Source organism: Primulina tabacum, chromosome 16, assembly GCF_025594145.1.
Source record: "Primulina tabacum isolate GXHZ01 chromosome 16, ASM2559414v2, whole genome shotgun sequence".
Taxonomy (NCBI): Eukaryota; Viridiplantae; Streptophyta; class Magnoliopsida; order Lamiales; family Gesneriaceae; genus Primulina; species Primulina tabacum.
In genome coordinates this window covers 1,089,494-1,106,215 of record NC_134565.1, presented here as the reverse complement: position 1 = coordinate 1,106,215, position 16,722 = coordinate 1,089,494, and the positions used below count along the sequence as shown (strand labels likewise).

Sequence of the window (16,722 nt, the reverse complement as noted above, 5' to 3'; positions counted from 1 at the left end):
TTGTAAGGGTGATTATTGGTGATAATTAGTTGGCCTTATACGAATCAATGATGCAGCATGTAATATGGCATGTCCCCACACAGATGATGGAAGTTTGGTTCTCATCAATAATGGTCTAGCAATGAATTGCAAACGCTTAATAAATGACTCTACTAAGCCATTTTGTGTATGGACATGGGCAACCGAATGCTCAACTGAAATCCCTATTGACATACAATAATCATTAAATGTCTGCGATTTAAATTCAGCAGCATTATCAAGACGAATTGTCTTGATTGAGTGATATGGGAATTGAGCTCGTAATTTAATAATTTGCGCAAGTAATCTAGCAAAAGCTATATTTCGAGTTGAAAGCAAACTAACATGTGGCCATCTAGTAGACGCATCAATCAATACCATGAAGTATCGAAATGGTCCACATGGTGGGTGTATAGGTCCACAAATATCCCCATGAATTCTCTCCAAGAAGGTTGGGATTTCAACATCAATCTTTGTAGGGGAAGGTCTTATAATTAGTTTGCCTTGTGAGCAAGCTACACATTGATAATGATTATGTAAAAGAATCTTCTGGTTCTTTAGAGGGTGTCCATGTGAGTTAATTATTATTATGCGCATCATTGTTGCCCCAGGGTGATCAAGTCGATCATGCCATAATTTGAAGCTCTGTTGGTCAACAAACTTCTGGTTTGTGACAATGTTTGCTTCGACTGTTTTTATTGTTGTAAAATACATTCCAGAAGGAAGTGCACATAATTTTTCTTTTATCTGCTTCTGGCCAGATATAATAGATGTTATGCAAAGGTATTCGAAATTGTTTTCATTTAATGTTTCAATATGGTATCCATTTAGGCGGATGTCTTTAAAGCTAAGCAAATTTCTACTGGATTTGCTCGCATATAGGGCATTTTCAAAATATAGGCTTGTATTATTTGGTAAAATGATTTTTGCCTTTCCATAACCTTCAATAATTTTTGATGCACCCGATATTGTTGTAACATTATTTTCAGCTAATGTTAACTCCAAAAAATACCTTTTATTTTGAAGAATGGTATGTGTTGTACCACTATCCACTAAGCATTCATCCTGACATTTCATCGTTAATCTAAAATAAAAATATAATTCAATAAGCTAAATTCAATAAATAATGTGTAAAGCTTTCAAAGGAAATATTTATTGAATAATGAAAACATTTATTGAATAACAAAATAAACCTCCATGACAAATCCTAAACATGAACTGAACATCAAAATAAAAACGAGACCACGATAACCTAATAAACAATAGAAATTCAAAGTAGAAACAAGAGCAATGAAAGTAATTACTTATTATTTTCTAACACACCACCACCAATCAAATTATCTATATTTTCATCTGGATTAGCAAAGAAATCAGAGACGTCTAAGTGAGTTATATCAATTGGATCATCATTTTCCACAAAATTTATCTCCATTTTTCCATTTTCCTTGATTGATTTTTGGTATAGATCCACAAGATGTTTTGCCGTACGACATGTACGAGACCAATGCCCTTCCATTCCACATCTATAACATTTTTCTTCATATATTTTGGAACTCTTCTCCTTTGCTTCTTCATTATTGGAATTCCACTGCTGGTGGCTTGTTTTATGTTTCTTTCCATTTTGTTGCTGATAGTATCTTCTTTGGCCACGCTCACGCCCACGTCCACGTCCACGTCCACGTCCATTGTTATGATTTTGAGTGGAATTAGCATTCGCTTCAGGAAATGCAATTACATATTTTTCAGGAAATGTAGTTCCATTTGCTTCAGGAAATGGTGTGGATCCAGTTAGGCACATTTGGTGATTTTTCATTAGCAGCTCATTGTTTTGTTCAGCAACTAGTAAGCATGAGATGAGTTCAGAGTACCTTTGAAATCCATGTTCACGATATTGCTGCTGCAGGAGCACGTTTGATGCATGAAAAGTGAAGAATGTTTTTTCTAACATGTCTTGATCAGTGACTTTCTCTCCACAAAGTATCAGTGTGGAACTATTCTTGAATAATGCAGAGTTATAGTCACTTACGGACTTAAAATCTTGTAACCGTAGGTGCATCCATTCATATCGGGCTCTTGGAGAATTACAGTTCGTTGATGGTCAAATCTTTCTTTTAGATTTTTCCAAATCTCTCGTGGCTCTTTCACAGTGAGATATTCGAGTTTCAACCCATCATTGAGGTGATGACGGAGAAAAATAAGTGCATTTGCACGGTCCTGCTGGGACATTTCATTTCCTTCTTTTATTGTATCTTCTAAATTCATAGAGATAAGGTGGACCTCGGCATCCAAAATCCATGATAAATAATTTTTTCCTGTCAAGTCATGTGCTTCAAATTCAAGTTTGATGATATTCGTCATTGCAACTTAAAAAAAAATTATATAATTAGAATCATGACATAAATAGAGTAAAATTGCATTACTATTATTGAAAATAAATATTATAACAAATTATGCATGTTTCTACTTTTACTATATAATTTTGAAATTTTGCTTTTCTATTTGTTAAACTAACATCGATGCAGGTGTACATTGAGATGTGCTCAATTAATAATTTATGTATCTATTACAAATTGCATTAATTACAAATTGTAGCATTATAAACTAAAGAAAAAAATAAAACTCTTTTATGCACAATTATTCTAAATACGTAAAACAAACATCACAGAATCCTGACCAACTTCGTAAACAAGCCATATATTTCTTGAAAAGGAAAAAATCCAACACTTTGGACTTAAAGAAATTATAATAAAATTTATGTCTTAAAAAAAATTACTCTCACACCTAGAATTTCTCACACCACTACTGCGGTTGTGAAGAATTATTGTTATTATTTTTTTTGGTCCAATTGATATCAAAAATAGTGTTGTGATTGACTCAAAAATTATCATAAAACTAGTAAATACTATTATTCACATAATATTTCAGCGACTATTTAAATCATCAAAATCCAAATAATATAAATCTTAAATAAGCAATCCAAGATATGAAAAAAACTTAAATCAAAACAACAATACATTTATAATCAATATTCTTCAAGAATATTGTCGAAACATATGATAGTTATCTAAATTCTTCAAGAATATGATAACATTATATTTTATATCAATATTATTCATAGATATTGATAGATCTTTATGATTTTATATCAAGATTCTTCGGGAATATTGATAAATCTTATTCATCTATATTTTATTCATAGATCTATCAATATCTTCAACATAAAGTTGTGTTGTGCTACTTCAGGAGTATCAACATAAAATTAAAAGTTGTGCTTCTTCAGAAGCATCAATATAAATCTATAATTTGTGCTGCCTCGGGAGCATCAATATTAAATCTAAATATTGTGCTTCTTCAAGAGCATTCATACAAGAATAAGAATAAATTATTTATAAATTTTACCTTGAAGAACACTCGTGCTGATAACGTGTTGTGAATAATAGAGAATATAGAGAAGAGAAATGATTTTTTTTGTGTGTGCTTTATTCATCATTGGAGACCTCTATTTATAGAGTAGATTTACAGAACTTGAATAGGTAACAATATCAATAATCATCTATAATATCTTTTCTATAATAGACCGAGACTTAATCTGTTAATTATTAAGAAATTTTTATATTAGTGGATATTGAGTGATTTAATATAATGATTTCGTAAAAATTTACCAACAAATTATGAAAATTATTTTGTTTACATGTGATCAAGTCACTTGACTTCTAAAATAAAATAAAACGTGAACGGTCTCACATGTCGTATTTTGTGAGACAGATCTCTTATTTATCCATGAAAAATTATTATTTTTTATGCTAAGAGTATTACTTTTTATTGTGAATATCGGTAGGGCTGACCTGTCTCACAGATAAATATTCGTGAAACCGTCTCATAAGAAACCTACTCAAACAATTATAGTTACTTTTATTTTCATCTTAATTTATTTTTATTTTCACTATTTGTTTAAAGAAGTTATGTTTCGTACCATTCTTACTTTTAAATTTTTTTTAATTTCATGTCTTCTTAATGATTTATTATAACTTCAAGATTAAATTTTTTTTAGTTAATCATAATATCTTATTAAAAGGGATATATACCTACTTACAAAATTGTAAATTATTTTTTATCAATTGACCGTTAATATATTTATACATTACGATTCTTCCAAAAAAAAATTTAAAAATATAAACTAATTTTACTATGTTTCGTTTTTCTATATAGTAAGACATATTTCAAATAAGATCTTTATACTATATAATTTATATTGTTAATTACTAAAGGATATGTCATAAAAATAAAATAAAAATTCTCAATCTTAATCATAAATTTCATTGAATAATATTTTGTATATCCATAATAAAACTTGGGATAATAATATTGACATTTTAAGGTCAATATTTATATAATATTTTATGTCTCTCTTTCTTTTGATTTCAGAAGGATTCTACTACAAGGATTCATTAACTCTATTGACCTGAAACTCCTAATCTCAATACCGCAACTTAATCTGTTCAGAAACACACTCTTGGCGGTTACAATATTTCTCACTATACAATATAGCTTGTGTTTAAACAAAAGATAAGTGAGAGATCTGATTGAACTTTTAAACGTGTGCAAATCAGCTTGAATATAGAACTTGAAGATATGCTGATATAAATTCATAAATGCTCCATGATATACAAGATTCAAAATCGCACAGAGTGTGTTAACATTTATAAAGAATTCTCATTTTTATAAAAGATGGTCCCAACATCAATAAATTTGAACGATACTCACAATGTACTGAATGATAAAAAAATTGCAGAGAATGTCACATGGTCTTGTCGCCTTTTCAAATATAATACCGGTTAATTGAATTTCTTTGGACACTAGCTAGATGAGGAAACCAACGGATCTTTTATTCTGTTACAGAAAAAGAATGTTTGTCCTTGTCGATCAATTTAAATTAAACTCGGAGATAATTGATAGTGTATTTCATAGTATGTCTTCAGATTAGTCTAGGGGTAAGCACGATCAGTCTTGTCTGTATTTAACTTAGTTTATCCTTGACTACTATATATGATCATATCAGTACCATTCTTATCATTTCACTTCTAAATTCATATTTGATCACTTGAGTGTTGTGGCTTAACTGTTTTGCGTTGTCAGATTGGATATATTCATCATTCGACATAATTATGTCATATAAGTTTAGTTCTTTAAGAGATATGTGTCCAAAGCTTAGTTTTATCAGCTAGGTCTGTAACCATGGTTTGCAGAAATGGCATCCGGCCGTTCCGGAAAGGGAACGAGGCCTACCTTGACGAAGTTCCAGGATGTGAACGTTGATACTTTGGATCGTCGTTACGTAGATAGAAAACGCTTTGTTATCGATAGAACGGCACGGATCGACGAAATGACACGGAACAAAACGTTAAAAAGAAAAAAAAAACGATAGTCGAGTCCTTGACCCAGAGCTCGACCCATTTCGGGGGGTCGAGCTCTTCACTTTAATTGAAGAGCTCGACCCAAGAGCTCTTCACAATTGGGTCGAGCTGTCTAAAGAGTGGGTCGAGCTCGACCCAAAATCTTCGGTCGAGTTGAAGAGCTCGACCCACTCTTTTGGGTCGAGTTGGTCGATTTAGATACAAAATATATTTTCAAATAATGTACATTGCATTTATTATTTGATTTGAAAGCACCGTGTAATGGTTAAATTTACCATTTTCTTGATTTGCATATCACACACATATCCATACTCAATTTTGTAGCTGTCGTACTCAGAATTCTAAAGTATGAATATATTGTGTTTTCTTTTGAAGTAATACATTATATTTATCTTTATCTTTTGTCTTTTGAAGTAATACATTATATTTCTTTATCTTTTGTATTTTTAATTTCGAAGTTGTTGGAATTTGATAAATATTTGGGCTTTTTTGTATTTTGTTTGCATTTTTAAATTTTATATAAGTCAATATAAGTATTCTAAATCCTTGCGTGGTGTTTTCTAGAATTCTGGGTATTATAAAGTTAATATTTGCATTGAAAGGTTTCAAAAGTTTAATTGACTATAACCCAAAACTTTCTTAATAGTATATTTCAATTTTGAGAAGGTTGTGAAATTTTCGATATATAACAAATATATAATTTGTGATTCAATAAGGTGTGAATAAAATTTAAAAAATATATTTACTATCTTGTTTTCATCAAATAATCTATTTAAATAATATTTATTTTGATTTACATATTTTTTAAAATTTTCAATTTATATTAATTTTAAAAAAATATCCGCGTCACGTTCCGTGAAATGTCATGACAGCTGGAACGGTGACCTCCACGACGGTCTCCGCGACTGCGATTGCGAACCATGTCTGTAACCAACACTACTTCAATGTGGTTTCTTGTGTTGAGACGGAGCAGGAAGAAGAAGAGCAGATGACTTGGGATTTTCTAACTGCTTCTTTTACCCTTTGTCGGAATAATTCTTATCATCTTGAAGAAATTCAACAACTTGAGATAGTTGTTTGCCAATAGTCTAGATTTGATTTGACAACACCACTTCTTTTTTATCAATTCTGCAAATCATATTGGCAGTTGATCGAAATTTGTGGCCCTCATATTAGAGATTTTCCCAAAGTGCAGAATGACGACGCTAAGTACTTATGAGATATGAGAATTTACATCGGTCTTAAAAATCTCGAGATCTAAGGTACATTCCAAGTGATCTACTTGGAGACTAGCTATTTCAGCACCTAAGTTGGTGAGAGACTGATTTACTGAATCCAGTGTGCAGAGAATGGGATCTTCAAGATTGTCCTGAGTCTGTTCTAGTTCAAGTTCAGGATGATGAGGTGACATTTGGGTCGGATCAAGTTCAAGCATATGTTGATCTAAACTGATGTGCAAACCAGTCTGATTACCTGCGATAGTCTCAACATCCTCAAAGTGTGGTGTTTTATCTGATTGAAAGATGTTATCAAAAAGTTCCTCCACTATATTTTCCTTACGTGGGGTAGAGTTGTGATGAACTTCTGATTCAATGTGAGGTGGATGAGTCAGAGTTGTAAGATCCTCAATTATTTCAGTTGTCTCAATCAGATGAGATGAAGTGAAAATTGATTCAATTGGCTCGATGGGTGGAATGGGAGCCATTTCAGCTATTGTGATACTTTCCAAGGAAGTAAGTATCTCAGCAGCAGAGGCCAGAGGAACTTCTGAAAGTTTTTCAGATGAGGTCAGAACAGAAATGTGTTTTTGTATGTGCTCAATCCGAGGTTCATCTTGTTGATGATGCTATGAAGAAACTGCTTCAGTGTGAGATGGATTGGTATCAGTCACTGATTGTTGAATAGAATAATCATGTTTGTTGGACTGATCGAGCTAATCAAGTTGAGCTTCAAGATCTATCTGTTCGGTTTCGTCAATAGTTGGTCCTATCAACGGAAGAGGTAGTTTCACATCTTCCCTCATGACTTTTACATTCATAGGACACCATAAAGGCATCCATTTCGAGCTGACTAATTATAGCGACATCATCTCGTGTTGTTGGACTGTGAGGGTTGAAGTTTTCCCTGTTCTTATTCAGCAAGATCCGTAACGTGCTTTCTCTCCTCCTCATCATCATAAAGTCTCTTCTTTCCAAGGCTTCTGAGATCAAATCAATTTCATTGCATTCCAGGATATGATTTCAATAGTTGTAAGGATCTCTAACTTCTTTAACGTCTTGATCGGAGAAAGGTGAATGACCGTCCTGTTATTTACCCACTTTTCAAACTTGTTTAGTTTGATGTGTACTCTTCTTTTCTATTTCCTGCATCGTCAAATTGATCGCCGTCTGAACGGATGAGATTGATTTAGTTGGTTCAAGAAGAATTCATTTGCCTTGAGCCTTCGGACCAATCTGAAGCATACCAGATTAAGTGGAAATCACATTTGTTAAAGCAATCTTGATTCCTGGTAGCACTTTGCTGGTGGGAAGGGCAAGAATCAGAGCTGGTTTGATTGGTTCATTGAAGTTCTTTACTAAGCTTATTTTTTCTCTTTTTATTCCCTGGAATGGATGGAGAAAAGACCCGAGTCAGCGGAAACTTCTCACATTCAGTGTCTGTGCTGTCTGAGTCGGATGAGTTAACAACCAAATTCCTTTTAACTTTCCCTTGCCAGGGGACTTATTATTATTAACCATTTTATTCTTGACTTGAAGTAGATCATATTTCGTAATGATGTTTTTTATTTGTATATTGCAATGGAGTTTTCATTAAGAACCTTGTGTGAATGTATTGAAGAAGACAAATCCATATGCACTTGTGACCTTTCAAGTACTCGAAAAATGGGTACAACAAATCCTTGATGTTGTTTGTTTTAAGTAGAAATAACTGCGACAAAAATATCATATAGAGAGATAGACCAATTGATTTTTATGCCAAATGAGATGACCACCATTAGCTCAAACCATTCAACTGCGAAAGCATCAAGTGATCCGACCTTAGAAGTCAAGGATTTGACCACAATATCTGATAGGCTCGTAATAGTTAGTATTTTTATTTTCATATTTCTTATTATTCCAACCTCCGATATGTTTAATTGATACATTTTTGTGTAATTTTATTGTAGGATGAATTTTTACGGTCTTGAAGCAAATTTGAGTTAAAAATGTGATGTTTATCACATTTGAAGTTTCCAAGATAGAGGTTTGAAAGAGAATGACGAACCCAGAAGAGGTTCTGGAACAAGGCGTGACCACGTCTTGTGATTATGTTTCAGCTGCCTAAAATTGCAAGAAGTGAAAAATCGGATTTTGTGAAGATTATGCAAGATTTGAAAGAATTATTTATGGTGTATGGTTTAGTGGATATTCTTGGAGAAAAACTCTAGATAATATATTATCTATTATTTTATATTTTATGATTTAGGGTTAATTAAGAAATTAGTGGGCTTTTCTATTTTTTCATTGGACCCAAAAATATTTCTCTTCTTTCCTACACTATTCACGTTCAACAGGAGGCGGCAGAGTACACAATCATTTTTTCTCTCCAACAACTCACGTGAAGAACAAGAAGAAAATGACTCAAGGATTTTCTCTCTAAGTTTTTAGTCTGATTCAAGGGATAATCTACTATTTTAATTTTATCACTGTGAGGTTTTTGCACTTTAATTTATTATTCTTGTTTGCCCAAGTATTCGTTGATTTATGATTTAATTATATGAATGTTATACGTCAATTAATCTGACAATTTAATTTGATGTATGATTTTCTAATGCTAACCATGAATTCAGTGATCCGTAATTGTCATGAACGGTTGGTACGTGAGTAGCACTAGGTTAGATGTGTTGTGCTATCATAATATGTTTAATCTAAATAAATCGACGGAACTAGATCTTCCAATTGCAGCTATCTCGGTTGTTAGATTTTAGGATTAACTGTTTTCACGAAACTAAAATGCCATCTTTAATTAATATGGAACGCTATCGTGCCCAATTGATTATTGGTAAGTTTTGACTGGATGCTGGGCGTGGTCAATTAATTTAGGAAAACACAAGAATTTTAGCGGCTATCCCTATTATTCTAAGGTTAATTGCTTTAATAACATGAATAAATGATTGGTTAACCGATGAACAGTGAGATAATTAAATAGTAGAATCCCTTTGAATCAGTATTTTCTCATAATAAATTTTTCACTTTATTGTCGTCGATTAATTTTCAATTCTAGACTCAGTATTTTTCTTGCTTGGTAATTTTAGTGTAGGTTATTTTATTTAGTAATTATCAAAACAAATCCTCCATAGTTTATTTTTATTATCAAAATAAATAAATCTACCGTTCCATGTGGATTCGACCCTACTCACCATTACACTCGTTTTTATTTAAAAGAGTAGGAATTAATTTGGCGGTCAACGACAGCGCACCAATATCATTGAAAAGTTTGTACTCAATTTCCATCTCTTTCTTCTTGCCAGACAACTTGATGGGTGCTCCAGTTTGAGAAAATATGAGGTCATCTCTTCTAAATTTACTGGAGGCAGTTTGTTGAACTCAGTGATTCCTTCACATGACAACATGAAGGTCTCAACAAAATACTTTTGATCAAAAGAAATGTTTTATCCACCAACAGTGCATGCCACATGTTGATGTTCAATGGTGGCAGAGGCAAATAATTGAGAAAGTCATTCTTTATAAATGCGGCTAGCGCATCCCAGAAAGCCTTTCAGACAATAAGATTTGATCGAGTGTGCGGAACATGGAAATCATTCCCTCGTCCTGCAACAGATTGGCAAACATATCAGGCCACATATCAACTTGTTTGTGGAAGGAATTTGAAAATTCAAAAAATTATTATTCTTACATTAATGGTGCTAAATAAATATACATGAAAAAGTAAATTTGAAAATTAATTTTGATTTAGTCAAAGTTAAATAAATTGATTAAATAATATTTAAAGGAGATGTGACCGCTGTTATCATATTATTTTTTAAAACATGTATCATCAGTTCAAAGCTATAGAATAAGATCAGACTGAACATAAGCTTGAGATGACTTTCAGCTGGGGCTTAGAAGTATGACTTATTGTTTTATCAGCTCTGATATTAATTATAGGATCGAGTGTTTGTCGTCTTATCGAAAGTTATAACTTCTAATATTTTAAATTGTACAACAGTTGAAACAACATGTATCGATTATCTATTTCAATATGGAATATATTCATATTCGGCCAAAGTACATGTTGGACAGCAACTGTAGTGGGCTTATGGTAGGTTTTATGTCGCTTATGTTAGGTTTCGTGTGCAGTGCTCTCATGCCTTCTTGGTCATTCTCTCTTGGTTTTATACTTTTTTAATCTAATACTTTAAAACTTGAAGTTTGAAAATTTTCTAAAATATGAAAAAAAAAAATTTATAAAAAGAGAAGATAATGAGTATAGATTACATATAAAAAAGTATTGAGGTCACATAAAATGAATAAATATTTATAAAGTAAAATAATTTATGATTTCATTAAATTTAAGTGTCCATAATGTCTAAGTTATAAGATCAACTGTTTGAATTTAGTTCTAGTTTTTATTATATCGAATCAAAGTCTTAGTGTAGTTTTTATACTCAAACAAATAAATTGTAATTTAAAATTAGTAAAGTAATCAGTTGAAATTAATTATAATAGTAAATTCATTTCCAAAAATTTAATATGACTTTATTTAGATTGTAGATACTCATATTCAAATTCATTAATTGTTTTTTTTAGGAATATTCAAATTCATGAATAACCTTTTAAAATAGTTGAGTCGTTTTCGTCCATATAATAAATTTTGATGAATACATTTTCAAGTATAGAACTAGTAGAAATGTTCTCAAAATATCTGAATTTATTTATTTATTTTGCATTTAACGCGCTAAACATTATTGTCGCCATCAAGAAGAAGACAACTGACTAGTTGGCAAAAAAGATCCTTATTTTTCTTTAAGAAAAGAATGTGATCGGTTAATTAATATCTCAAAGAACAGACGCTGATATTCTAATACAATTTCAAATCAAATAATAAAAATGACCAATAATCATGATTCTTTTTATCAACTTTTTCTTGAGTGAGTTTATAATATATGATTTGTTTAATACGATTTACCTGAAGACTATATTAGCACGTGTGTTTATTTTTATTATAATATAAATGTAATATTTTAAAATGTAAATATCATTTTTGGTCGATCTGTTCCACTTTGTTTGGATCAAGGAATTTTAGTTAGCTTTTTGTAACATTGGCAAGAAAACGACAATTAAAATTCATGCAAACATATGGTTGGATGATTTTAGGCCTCACCGGCTTTATCCTAAAAAGAGTTTATCCTCATGACATAGAAATATGGACGCCGTTGCCCTACATATATACATTGTGTTTGAGAAGTCCAAAAGTGAAATCAAAAATATTTTATTCGTTTGATTCCAAACAAGAGAATATTTTATTTATAGGCGCCCCACTTTGAAAATGTATAAATTGAATGAATAGGAAGTTTTAGGTGTATTTGGTTTTTTTTTCAAATAAAATAACATTGGATAACAAAAACTGGTGTGAGACGGTCTCACGGGTCGTATTTTGTGAGAAAGATATCTTATTTGGGTCATCCATGAAAAAATATTACTTTTTATGCTAAGAGTATTGCTTTTTATTGTGAATATCGACAGGGTTGACCCGTCTCACAGATAAAAATTCGTGAGATCGTATCACAAGAGACTTACTCAAAATCTTTTGAAATAATTAAAAGGTTTGGAGTTTTAAAAATATATATATACCTTCCAATATTTGTTCTTTTTCTCTTTAAATATCAAGAAAATCTATTTCTTCGTTGAATTGAGACTTTAAAATTATTTAAGTTTTTAAGTCCATTAGTGGCATATCTGATATCAACCTTAATTATAATAATATACTAGTAACTTATATGCATGTGATGTTTGCTTGTACGATAAACTTTTCTTAACAATTATTGTTGGAGTTTAGTTAATATTTGGATATTATTGAAATAAAATATAAAATTTTATAATCAAATAATTATATTTGAAGTTGAGATAATCCATCCGTATCTCAGATTCGTGATTTAATATTTTTAATAATAAGTATATTTTTTTTGGGTGAAAATAATAATTATTATTAAAACAACGGAATTTGATCACTTGTGTGTGTATATATATAAGTGGCAAAGGCTGAGAAGGCACCGAATAACTCCTCAACACATGGAGGACTCGAAGTACATTCACGTGTAGGCATTCTAATATCTATCCTTTTCTTGGTTTCGAGTACCTCAAGCTTTCATGTTTAGCATATAAAAAAAAGAGGGATTTTGTCGGTTTAATCTAGTAAATTCAAAGATGTTGGAAGGAAAAGCTTTGATAGAGGACACAGATATGCCATTGAAGATGCAGATTCAAGCCATGGCTTCTGCTTCCCGAGCTTTGGATCTTTATGATGTTTCGGACTGCGAATCCCTCGCTGCCCATATCAAGAAGGTGGCAAATTCTGTTTATTCTTGTTACTTTTCTTGCCATTAACTAACCTTATCCGAGTTTTCAAGAAGCCCTTTTATGTATTAGTCTCTTTGGAGGAAAAAGTTGGTGCCGAAACGGGATATTTGGTTATTTAGACTCGACCAACCTGAAAATGACCGTCCCTATGTATTAAATGACTCGTGGCGAAACTAATCGATATAATTTGCATTGGGGGTGCAGGAGTTTGATAAAAGATACGGGAATGGATGGCAGTGCGTGGTGGGATCCAACTTTGGCTGTTTTTTCACACACACAAAAGGGAGTTTCATATATTTTACGGTAGAAACCCTCAATTTTCTCATCTTCAAAGGTGCCTCTTCAAGGCCTTCTTGCTAAAGGTGTAAGCTATATATTGGAAACAGATCGGATGATTGCTGGTGTTCTCCTGTTCACTTTCTAATTTTGTAAATGGTGGGTATACAAGTTTCTTGTGTTCTAAATTATATATTAAACACATAATAAGTGATTGAATACATATAGAGGAGATTTGGAAGTGCACGAAACAAAGTCATTTTTTTAAGCTGATGCAAGAATTCTGGTAATGGATCAAGAGGAGATAGAGTCACTGCAATTAATGAGCTCAAGTTGTGTCGAGAAACGCCGTGTAATTCCAAGAAACAAAGCCTCCGGAAGATCATTCTCGAAGACTATTTAGTCATTTTGGGGCTTCTACATATAGAAGAATATTACTAATCTTGTCTCCATATATGTTAAAACAAGATCTGTTTACTAAAATAGCATAGTACAATAGGTTACATTGAAAAATGTTACTGAAAGGTTAAAAAAGTTTAGATGCCTTGAGATATATAGATATAAATTTAGTTCAAATAATCTTAGAATAAATTGGAAAATATTTTAAAATTCATGTATCATTTATTTACGTATGCATGGGGGGAATGGCGGTCGTCAATATCTATTATGATTTAGCCATAAGCTCAGCAACACATAAAGTTTAAGAAATTCTCCCTTCATATGAAATAGTTAGCAAAATTCAGGAGCAAACTTCAAATTCAGTGATCACCAGTATTGGATGTACTCACAGTTTTCATACCGTACAAATTGTCAAACGACCTGAGTCAACAGCCGTTTCTTGGCAAAATGAGCTTCCAAATTCCCAAGAACAAGGTCAGCCATGGCCTTCCGTGTTTCCACTGTGGCACTCCCTACATGAGGCAAAAGGACGACATTTTTCAGGCCAAAGAGCTCTTCCGGAACGTGGGGTTCCTTTTCGAATACATCAAGTCCAGCACCACCAAGACGGCCCTCCACAAGAGCTGAGACCAATTCGGCTTCATCAACATGTGGGCCTCTTGCAATATTGATGAGAACTCCCTTAGGGCCTAATGCATTCATCACTTCTCGATTGACAACATGAATCGTTTCGGAAGTCAGTGCACATGCCACGACTAGGATGTCACAGTTTGAAGCCAAGTCAACAACAGTAGAATAGTATTTGTAGTCTTCATTTGGTTTCTTGGATCTTGAGTAATAACTAATGGGGCAATCAAAGGCCTCCGCTCTCTTGGCAATTGCCAACCCTATTCTGCCCAATCCTATAATGCCCACTCTCTTGCCACTGAACTACAAGAAAGAAAAAAGGGGGAATAAAAAGAGTCAAGGAGACGACACAAAATAATTCAAGAACAATACTTCCCACTTCGTACTCGTGTCCTGGAGCACCAAACATACATTCGACTTTAAATACCAAAAGATAAGTATTTTAAAAAAAATTATGCACATATTCCCACTCTCAAAATGGTGCACCCCACCTATTATCTTTACCCGTCCAGGTGTCTGGTCCAGTGGAGCTGGTGCAAAGAATGATAAATATCGCTTTTGTAATTATATACAGCAAACCTAACAAAGAAATTTGAAGACAGTGCTAGACAACGTAACAGTCAGGGACCAAGGAATGGCAAATTTGAAATTGTTCACCACAAAGCATTCTTCTACATAAATACACTGAGATGGGAATGGGAGAGCAGGATAGTACTCTAAACATGAAAAACAGGCAAGGCAAAATAAATGATGGAACGTCTTGAGCCTACCAGGTCTATAAGTATGAGTTAATTCTGGAGGTTGAGGGGAAGCACCTCCAAATAGATGGAGCTACCCTGGGACTGAGCTAAGAATGAGGGCTCCACAATGAAAACGCAAGTTTGAAGACCCTGATGATGGATCATGGTTAGCTGAAAGAAGGCGATGGAAGAAAAATGGAAAGAATATAAAGGGCCATCTCTTCTAGGTGTTTCTTGCTCACCTACCCAACACTGGATTTAAAAGATAAATTCCAGTCGGCAGTAAGTAACCTAATGCATGCGAAAATTATAAGAAATTAAGATTGGCAATGGGGAAGCTCCCATTGGTCTACCCCATTCAATCCACCTTTGATGATACACTGAACGAAAGGTTGGAAACTTGGTCATTGATCATAAAATCTTCAATATTACATGATTATCATCCAACAATGATATCAACAGCATTTACCATTAAAAAGTGCTCTCTCTGTGCTTCGAATAAGCTATACGATGAGCAATATTTCTAAAGGAAAAGAGAGAGAGACAACCTTTACCCTCTCACGAGTTCAAAAAACTCAGTGAACCCGTGTCTCAGTTGTCAGTAAATCACCATAAAATCCATATCAGAGATTCCCCATATCAAAAATTCAAACTAAAAAGGCAAACCAGCATACCCTAGTAGTCAACTTGAAGTCACCAAATTTCCAGCCTCCAGCCCTCACATGTTTATCACACTCACAAATTCTCCTCAAGACCGCCAGCATCAATCCGATCGCCAGATCGGCCACGTCATCCGTCAGCACATCAGGAGTGTTGGTAACCCTAATCCCCTTCTCCCTGCACTTGTTCAGATCAATCTTATCCAATCCCACGCTGAAACTCGAAACTATCTCCAGCTTCGGCAACGCGTCAATCAGATCCGCGTCGGCACCGGCGGAGGCGTTCCCGACAACCGCGCGGATGGAATCAGAGTTCTGTGCCAGGAAATCGCGTGGCCGAGGCTGAGTCCAGTACCGGAAGAGATTGAAACGCCTGTCCAGCTCTTGCTCCAAGTAATTGTTCGCTGGACACATTAACAGAACTCCGATCGCCTCCATTTTATGAACACGGCGGCAACGGAAGGTGAGGTTGGCTTCGAGTGGTGGAGAAACAGAGGTGAGAAATTTATCTTTGTTCATAGAGAATGGGAATGGGTGCGCGAGTGCGACAGATGGACGGCTGCGATGCGTCTCAACTCGCCGATTTGGCCAAAATCGTAACGAGGAATCTGCGCGGCTCCTTTTACCAAAATTCTTTAATACCATCAATTTATTTATTTGAATTTTTTAATTTAAATCTGTTTATAATTGAGTAAATCACACTAAGTCAAATAATGAATACTAATTATTCTACACATGCGATGTATATGTGTACAGTTTTTTATCATTATCGATGAATTAAGTGAAATTTGATAAATTATGGAGGGACTAAATTGATATTTGAATTGTTGAATAAAAAAATAAAAATAAAAGTGTGTATTGAAATTTTAAAAAAATAAAAGTGTAATATAGTATCATATAAGGGCAAAGTTAAAAGAAAAAGTTAGTGTCCTTTTTAGATGGTTACTATCTATTCGATCAACTCAGAGAAAAAGTGAAATACAAACATAATGTATAAGTATACATTGTATAAAATTTAAAATGATTCACA

The 16,722-nt window shown here is 33.2% G+C and overlaps 3 protein-coding genes across 3 annotated transcripts; 1 reads left to right on the top strand and 2 right to left on the bottom strand.

The window, feature by feature from the left end:
• Positions 1–1,318: 1,318 nt before the first annotated feature.
• Positions 1,319–2,376, bottom strand: LOC142529410 (uncharacterized). The gene is made up of 2 exons (XM_075634944.1): positions 2,104–2,376; positions 1,319–2,014 (listed from the first exon to the last, which is right to left on the bottom strand). Exons 1-2 carry the CDS (start codon positions 2,374–2,376, stop codon positions 1,319–1,321), a joined length of 969 nt encoding a protein of 322 aa, XP_075491059.1.
• Positions 2,377–12,682: 10,306 nt separating this feature from the next.
• On the top strand, positions 12,683–13,613 carry LOC142528614 (dynein light chain 1, cytoplasmic-like). Its single transcript, XM_075633678.1, has 2 exons — positions 12,683–12,976; positions 13,196–13,613. Exons 1-2 carry the CDS (start codon positions 12,839–12,841, stop codon positions 13,349–13,351), a joined length of 294 nt encoding a protein of 97 aa, XP_075489793.1. The 5' UTR covers positions 12,683–12,838; the 3' UTR covers positions 13,352–13,613.
• A 353-nt stretch (positions 13,614–13,966) lies between these two features.
• On the bottom strand, positions 13,967–16,255 carry LOC142528613 (hydroxyphenylpyruvate reductase-like). The gene is made up of 2 exons (XM_075633677.1): positions 15,708–16,255; positions 13,967–14,596 (listed from the first exon to the last, which is right to left on the bottom strand). Exons 1-2 carry the CDS (start codon positions 16,209–16,211, stop codon positions 14,078–14,080), a joined length of 1,023 nt encoding a protein of 340 aa, XP_075489792.1. The 5' UTR covers positions 16,212–16,255; the 3' UTR covers positions 13,967–14,077.
• Positions 16,256–16,722: the final 467 nt, after the last annotated feature.